Source organism: Procambarus clarkii, chromosome 62 (assembly GCF_040958095.1).
Source record: "Procambarus clarkii isolate CNS0578487 chromosome 62, FALCON_Pclarkii_2.0, whole genome shotgun sequence".
NCBI lineage: Eukaryota > Metazoa > Arthropoda > Malacostraca > Decapoda > Cambaridae > Procambarus > Procambarus clarkii.
The window spans coordinates 11,565,378-11,574,535 of NC_091211.1; the positions used below are offsets into that span (position 1 = coordinate 11,565,378).

Genomic DNA, 9,158 nt, shown 5'->3' on the forward strand with positions numbered 1-9,158 from the left:
ATGGATATTTGGCAGAAGACCCTCTATTCTCTCTACTATGCCCTGGCTGGAACATATTATTTCACATTTAGAAGGATTCAGGGTGAGGCCTAAAACTGCACCTTGCTCCTGGATTTTCCTGAAGTCCACCAGGAGGGAGTCTCGGGAACCAGCTACGGTACCATCATCCAAGAACCAGATGTTAAGCTCGCTGGACAGGACTTCTGTGACTTGTTTGTTGACTTGTTTTATGACTAAGTAGAAAAGGAGAGGAGCAAGGGGGTCACCCTGTTGGACGCCTTCTCGCGAGTCAATTTCATATTCGCCAAAAAGTAGCTTAAGGTCCATACTGTAGCATGTATGTATAAAAGGGTAGAGGGAAGGGAAATGACGATGAACCGCAAGAGTACAGCGTTCCTCCGCACCAAATTGAAGGCATTTTTTTAATATAGCTTGATAAGGGCCTTTTCGTCTGTGACGTTGGCGATGAAGGCTCCAGCTGCATGGGCTGCCGCCTCGCACGCTTGTGGAATGCCTAACCTGAGCTGTTTTGGCTTCAGCATGTTGGCCGCTGCATCACTAACTGTTCTTGCATCAGCCTTTGCGACGAGACGCCGGAGAAAATGCCCACAGCTATTGGCCTGATCCCTCCCCCCTTTTTCTTTAGAGCACAGAGAGATGTGCTCTGATCATTGAAGATGAATATTTGGATAAAATCGAAAATGCATCTTTATGTAGCTTTCAATAGTTATCAAGTCATTTTGAACAAAAGAACCTTGATTGAAAGTTTGCAATACCCTAATTTGAAAGCTAACATGTAGAGAACCCAGCTGATTTGATAAGAGGATTTACTAGGATTTCTCCTTACTAATATATAAACAAATAATAATTTAAGTATTTATTTGCATATGGTCTACTCATTCTTAAACACTTGAAATGCTGCAAATGTGATTATTCACTGGGAGTTTACTGTAGCATACTTGTTTACATTTATAAAAAAAATGTAAAGTTTCTCTTTATAACCATTTACGTAAAAAGTTACCAGGTTAATAAGTACAATTCCTTTATTTAGAATTATAAATAATAATCATATTTAAGAGCAGAAGAATAAGGATAAAGGTAACTGTCGAAGGCCTATTGGCCCATACGTGGCAGCTCCTATTTATAACCACCCAATCTCATTTATATTTCCTAGGACATATTCATATCTAAGGACAGTCATGAGTCCAATGTTAAACATTACTTATTTCCTCCAGATTTGTTCATGCTATTTTGTCTATGTGGTGTCCGATATTTGGGTTCGTGCAACAACTGCTACTAGAATTTGCAATTTTCTAACTCTGTGAGATGCTTGCCAGTCATTATGTTCTTGTGGCACCTGTTCTCATTCCCTTACAGGATGTAATGTGCAGGAGCCACTGCTCTCCCCATCTCTCACTGTTCTCCAGGCCTACTGGAGAACTCTAATTAAAATACCTCTCAAGTTCCTTCTCATAAGTCACATGTGTGTATATCTGATGTGAGTAGTGATTAGGAAAACAGGTTCCCAACACGGGTACGGGTGTCCAAGCCCAAACGACAAATGTTTTGTTGCTGCCTTGTTTGTTTAAAAAACTTTCCGGCTGTGGTCTTCTGGAGCAATGTTTCTTGTTTAAGGTTCCTTCCAGTTTCCATCGTCTAAGCCACCGCCACACCGTAGTCACGCTGCTGCCAGTAACTTGAGCAATGACCCGGAGAGACATCCCTCTCTCCCAGAGGCTGACAAAAGCCGCACGGTCAGCTATTGCCGTGTGTCGTGACCTGCGCCTCCCGTCCATGGACCTGTGAGGAGTCAAACACCCAGTTCATCCACAACGTTGACATGATCGGCGTGATTATGGTGGAAAACGCTATATTTAGTGATATCCGTTTATGTATACAATTATTATGGAAGCTTAATCAGATATTACTATATATTATTATTATTTCGTATTTCGTTTTGCATTTTAAGCATGCTGTAGGCTTGTTCATTTATATTAAGAAGTATAATATATTCGTGTCTCCCTTGAAGTAGGTGTATTTCTCTCTATCAGGAAACTGGTTATAATCGTCTATATTATTAAAGATGCTGTATTAGTCAATTATATGAAACGCATAATGGTAAGAGACCATATCATCACGATAAAGAGATAGGAGACAGATCTCACGGGAAATGACAAAAAAATGTTTGAAGAACTCAACAAAAGATTTCAAGGGGTCTTTACAAAAAAAGTAAAGTGGAGACCAGAGCTATGGAATAATAAACTTGAGAAAACATTTGATGACATTTTTCACTGAGAAAGAAGTTAAAAACACTTGAAAGAATTAAATACAGTAAAGTCAATTGGGCCAGATTTAATTTCCCCATGGTTACTGGAGCAGGCTGATGACGTACAATGGCACCTTCTAACTGTTGTTTTCAAACATTCGAATCAGGAAATCTCCCAGAATTCTGGAAGCAGCCAAAGCATTACATTATTAAAGCAGTTAAGCAGTTACATTATTAAAAAAATTGACACACAAGTGGCACTAAATTACACACCAGTATCACTGACAAGTATTCCACGTAACATGTAGGAGAGAGTAATCAGGACGAGAATAGTGGAGCACCTGGAAATGGACACACTTTGTAACAAATCGTCTGCATGGTTTTAGACGAGAAAGACGTGCCTAACAAACCTGATCGAGTTCTATGACAAGATTACTTAAATAAGACAGGAAGGGAAAGGAAGGTGGGTAGATTGAATTTTCCTTGACAGTCAAAAATCATTTGATGCTGTTCTTCAGGAAAGACTGGATTACAAGGTAGACATGCATACTGCGATAATTGGAAAGACACTAAACTAGGTGAAGGACTGAGGGCAAAAAGTCACAGTCAGAGGAGACGTCTCCAGCTGGAGGAATGTAACACGTGGGATTCCCAGAAGGTTTGGTTATAAGCGGTCCCCATGGCGTAGTGTTAAGACCCTCGCCCCGCGCTTCCCGCGCGATTTGGCCTGGCTTCGTATCCTGGCCGGGGAGGATTGACTAGGCGCCAATCCTTAACTGTACACCTCTGTTCACTCAGCAGTGAATGGTTACCTGGTTGTTGAACGATTAGGTGGGTCATATTCCAGGCAAAATTTGGATTAGGGACCTGCCCGAAACACTATGCGTGTTAGTGGTCTTACAAGAATGTAAGAACTTATGAATTTATAATTAAAATAAAAAATATATATATAGTTCCTAATATGTGTTAATTATCTACCCAAGGGGGCCTGACAGCTGAGAAAACAGCGTTCGGAATTCGTAGTCCTAAGGTTCCAGGTTCGATACTCGCGGAGGCGGAAACAATTGGGTAGAGTTTCTTTCACCCTGTGCTTTTGTTCACCTATCAATAAATAGGTACGTAGGTAAATAGCAGCAGTTAGACAGCTGCTACGGGCTGCTTCCTGGCGTGTGTAACAAAAAAAGAGGCCTAGTCGAGGAACGGGCCGCGGGGACACTAAGCAACGAAATCATCTCAAGATAACCTCAAGATAAGGGGGTGGGCTCGTATATGTCAATGTTTGTAGATGATGTAAATATAATGATGATCTTGAATACAGAGAAGGACTGCAGAATGTTACAGAAGGCCTTAGACAAACTCCAGGAATGGGCAAAACAATGTTTGTTGGAGTTCAATTTCAATCAGAGCAAGGCAATGAGAGGGTAAGGGAGAAAGGAGACCAAAAGATGCCTACACCATAAATGGAAAGCAACTACGGGAATCACAGCAAGAACGAAATTTGAGAGTAGATATCATTCAAACACCAATTCCAGACGTACACATAGGTAGGGTGACATCGACAGCATAGGGGAAGTTTGCAAAAATTAAAACATCGTTTAAAAACTTAAGTCAGGGAACTTTTTAAAGACATTCAACATAGCCTTTGTAAGATAAATACTGAAATATGGAACTTTGGCCTGGAATCTACATCTTGTGAAGCATAAAGTTTAAATTAATTTAAATAGTGCATAGGTTTGCGGCAAGATTAGTTCCAGAGCTAAGAAGGTTTAGCTTTCAGGAGAGGTTTGATGGAAAAGGACCTCATAACCCTGGAGGAAAGGGACCTCATAACCCTGGTGGAAAAGGACCTCATAACCCTGGAGGAAAGGGACCTCATAACACTGGTGGAAAAGGACTTCGTAACCTTTGTGGAAAGGGACCTCATAACCCTGGTGGAAAGGGACCTCATAACCCTGATGAATAGGGACCTCATAACCCTGGTGGAAAAGGACCTCATAACCCTGGTGGAAAGGGACCTCATAACCCTGGTGTAAAGGGACCTCATAACCCTGATGAATAGGGACCTCATAACCCTGGTGGAAAGGGACCTCATAACCCTGGTGGAAAGGGACCTCATAACCCTGGTGGAAAAGGACCTCATAACCCTGGGGGGAAAGGGACCTCATAACCCTGGTGGAAAAGGACTTCGTAACCTTTGTGGAAAGGGACCTCATAACCCTGGTGGAAAAGGACCTCATAACCCTGGAGGAAAGGGACCTCATAACCCTGGTGGAAAGGGACCTCATAACCCTGGTGGAAAGGGACCTCATAACCCTGGTGGAAAAGGACCTCATAACCCTGGAGGAAAGGAACCTCATAATCCTGGTGGAAAAGGACTTTGTAACCTTTGTGGAAAGGGACCTCATAACCCTGGTGGAAAGGGACCTCATAACCCTGGTGGAAAGGGACCTCATAACCCTGGTGGAAAAGAACCTCATAACCCTGGAGGAAAGTGACCTCATAACCCTGGTGGAAAAGGACCTCATAACGCTGGAGGAAAGGGACCTCATAACCCTGGTGGAAAGGGACCTCATAACCCTGGTGGAAAGGGACCTCATAACCCTGGTGGAAAAGGACCTCATAACCCTGGTGGAAAGAAGAAACAGAGGAAATATGATTACAACAACTAATATATTGTGGGGAATAAACAAGGTGAATAGGGATTGCCTCTTAAACTGACAGAAAGTAGGAAAAGAGATCCCAAATGGAAGTTGGAAACATAAGATGCGAAAAAATGAAAGGAAATACTCGTACTCCGTATGAGTGGTTAACAAGTGGAATGCTATAGGAGAAGACGTTGTGGAAGCCACCTCCATGCAAAACGTTAAGTACAGTTTTGACAAAGTTTTTGAGCATCAAAGTAGTTAAGCTATAAAGCAACAGGAACAACAAAGCTATCAGGCGGAGCATGAAAAGTTAGACCTCACTTTCCAGTAGTCACTGATAGGTAAGTATTGATAGGTAGGTAAACTGTATTCTTCGTTAATAGTAAGCATATGGAAGTTCTGTACATAAATATTTATACAGAAAACTACTTAATATACGGAAATCTTAGTGTTCACTGTTTTATGTTATTAAAGCTCTTATATATTTCGATAACTTTATGTCCTTATTATTGTACACAAGGAAATGACAATAACTTGATATATCAATGAGAAAATCGTTGGAGTAATTCAGGGAATGATCCAGCATCCTGGTAAACACGGTGCTCTACGGCCCCAAGGCCACCACATGCTAAAAGCTATTCAACCTGGAACCCTACTGAGTCCACTAAAACGTCTGCAGGCCCCGAGCTGGTGCTCAACCAGAAATTACATTTAGCCTGCATGAACGTATTGATATATAACGTTATTATGATTTTCTTTTTGCATATAAAGTTGAGCATATGGTGGAGAGCTACATTGCCCACAATAGTTCTTTCAAGAGCAAGGTGATAGACCGTGATAGTTCCCAGAGAAAGGTGGCTTTGGCTACAATGGTACCACAGACTGGTGGCACTTCTCGTGGTAGTTACTGAAGAAAAGCACATTGGCTGCAGTAATACTAAAACAAAGGCTGCTCTAATCACATTAGTTTCCAGAGATAGGTGACTTTGCCTTCGGTAGTTTGTCTATTAGTTGTTTATTTTTTAATTTGTTTGAATTACTATGAGTAGTAGGAATGGCGGCGCAGAGACGATTTTTTTTTTCTCGGGGAAATTCGTGTTTAAGACCCAGGGTTTTCAGGTAAATTTAGAAATTCGTGTTTAAGACCCAGGGTTTTCAGGTAAATTTAGAAATTCGTGTTTAAGAACCAGTGTTTTCAGGTAAATTTAGAAATTTGTGTTTAAGACCCAGGTTTTTCAGGGTAAACTCTACGGACTTATTGTACCAGTTTTCAAAACAAGTATTTTTCAAAGACCATTTTCAGAGAATATTGTCTTAGACGTTTTGATAAATAAAACAGGCATCTTAGTCATTACTTTAAGTTTTATAACCATTTACGGCTGTTTCACCTGTAAAGACCAAAATTCGTCAGAGTCTAGTTGTTGACCTAAATTATTTTGAGTCCACTTTGTGAGCAAAATTCGTCAGAGTCCAGTTTTTACCCAAAAATAATCAGAGTCCAATTAACGACAGAAATTCGTCAGAGTCCAGTTTGTGGCCAAAAATATTCAAAGTCCTGTAATCTACAAAATTTGACGGAGTCCATTTTCTACCCAATTTTCATCAGAGTCCAGTTTATACCGAAAATTCGCCAGAGTCCACTTTGTGTCAAAAATATTCAGAGTCCAGTTCATGATCGAAATTAATCAGAGTCCAATTGAAGACCCAAATTTGACAGAGACCACATTTTCGCTACTGGCAGTCCAATCCCCCTAAAATTTTAAACAGTCATATTTCAGTCGTAGTAAATAAGATCGTCAGTTACTGAGCTCCAGCTCTCGTCCCCCACCCTACTTCCCCCTCAAGTCTTTGTTAATATCCTATCAATTCCCCTGAAATTTTTACCCTCTGTATTTCAGACACCGTAAATAAGATCAAAAACAGTTAACGAGCTCCGGCTCTCATCCCCACCTTAGTTCTCTCTTGTATCTTTGTAAATAACCCATCAATTTCCCTAAAATTTTTACCCTCTGTATTTCAGACATAGTAAATATGATGTAAACAATTATAAAACTCTAGTTCTTGTCCTCTGCCCAAGTTCACTCCTGAAAATTCATTACTATCAGTCCAAATCCCCCTGAGATTTAAACACCCAACTACATTTTCAGACCCCCTGCAAATAAATCAAACTTAAATTACCGATTTCCAACTCATGTTCTTCACTTAGTTCAATGTTCATCAAATTATTTCAGATCAAGCCTCTCTTCAGTCTATCAAAGTAAACATCATTTCCTTTAATACCCTGGGTGTACTCAGGTCTGTAATATTCACACTGTCATATAACACCTTACCTTCAATAGCTTTTTGTTTACCCAAGTAAGCAATAATCACATGGTCAAAATCTCACCATACACTTTCCCTCCCTTACCTTCTCATCCCCAACTTATCCAATCTTCAATAATCCTACTGTATTTTCATATTTTCTCTATATTCACTGTGTTCTTCGTATTCTCATCCATGTTTTCTGTGTTCACTTCATGTTCAGCAAGTATTCGCAGCATCCTCAGTTCAAATTTTTTCACCTGTTTTTCTCAATTTTTCTGTTTTCTACCATTTTCCCCGTATGTTCACTATGTTTTTGTAATGTTTTTCATGTACATCATATGTTCTCTGTACAACTTTTATACTCAATATTGTTACGGTGCCCTCTCCTATCTCTTTCGTTTGCCTGCTTTAAGAGTCATATCAGCTCTCCCTACTGATTCTCTGAGGTTCAGGGAGTCTAATGATATATGTGGCGACCAGACCGACTGCCAGTAAAGGGAAGGAAGTTACATTATAAGTTGTAAATAAAGGGAAATTGGCGCCCTATTATAAAATGAAAGAGTATCCCCTAATGCAGATATGACCTTTTGGAAGGGACACTAGCCGATCGCGGATTGGCCGACTTAGGTCGCGGGCGACAAATCAGGGCCCGCCATGACGTCACCGAGTGCCCAACGTCAGCCAATGTCAGAGTTGATCCGACCTTGGAAGCGACAGGATGCGTCTCGGTCTGCTCTCAAGGATTAGAGGCTCTACAAGCCTTATTCAGTGGATTAAACTAGCCATCGCAGCCCACCATAAGTTATTGGAGACCCTGCGCTTTTGGGAAGCAAAAAAGGAACCAAGTTCATTGAGCAGAGAAGTGCCAAACTTGGAAAATAGTCGGCGACGACGCTGGGCGGCGCCGCTGGACGTTGAGGTCTGGAAGGTGCGGCGGGCAGGCCTAGCTGTGACTGGGTCACATCCACTGAGAATCTTGGAAGGACGACACCGTGCCTAGGACAAGGAGCAACGCCTTGTGGAAGGGGCGAGTGTGGGAAAAATAGTGATTAGCTCAGCGCCCACCGATGAACCAGGATTGGGGCAGCTGAATCTCAGGGATTGGAACGGCGACGACGCGAAGGCTCCACGACACCTGAGGACCTGTGGAACGTCCTGGATCGTCAAGGATCGATCCAAGGAAGCGTGGGAACCTCACACCATCGAGGGACAGGCGTCGTGAGCCAGGAATGTAAGGTAGATCATTTTCCCTCCCATTACCCCTTGTGTGAGTAGGCTAGTTAGGCCACAATATTTATTTATGTATGTGGCAGCAGGACTTTAATACTTTAATAGTAGAATAGGCTGCAAGGCAGCTTGTGTCCAGGACTGTCAGAGAGGACAGTGTGTATGGATGGCAGGACAGTGAAGAAGAGGCGCCGACGTGGTGAAGAGGCCCTCCTGTGAGAGTGTGGGACTCCTGTCTTTTTTGCCCAGTTGAAGGAGTGTTGGAGGTCGTGGAAGAAGAGGCTGACGATCTCCAGACTAAGTATCCATATTTCCATATTCATGTATTACTTGTGATTGTGTGTGTGTTCATGTAATTTGCATCAGTAAATTCGCACATTTTATCACTGTGTTTAAGTGTGCCTCCATTTATAATATTTCTCTATGAGCATACACGAAGGTTATCATAGTACCACCTAGGGAACACTACGTTCTCTATAGCAGTTCCTATTGCCTGGTGAGTGGTAGAGACAGCACAGACTTACATAAAAGTGTACCCTTAGCCATCCGATCAGTATCAGTGCCTGAATGGTGGCAACTAGTAACGTAGTGGCTAGAGAGAGGTAAAGCCACACAGACCTTCCTGGGAGAGTACCCTGGGCCAACAGTCTAGTAGCAGATCTATGGGAGTAGCAATCTTCTGGCTACAAACAATATATAATACACCCACTGAACTG

The 9,158-nt window shown here is 41.9% G+C and overlaps 1 protein-coding gene across 1 annotated transcript; it reads left to right on the forward strand.

Annotated features, from left to right (window-relative positions):
• The first annotated feature begins 4,053 nt into the window (after nt 1-4,053).
• On the forward strand, nt 4,054-4,984 carry LOC138354321 (beta-casein-like). Its single transcript, XM_069308470.1, has 2 exons — nt 4,054-4,295; nt 4,471-4,984. Exons 1-2 carry the CDS (start codon nt 4,054-4,056, stop codon nt 4,982-4,984), a joined length of 756 nt encoding a protein of 251 aa, XP_069164571.1.
• The last annotated feature ends 4,174 nt before the right edge of the window (nt 4,985-9,158 follow it).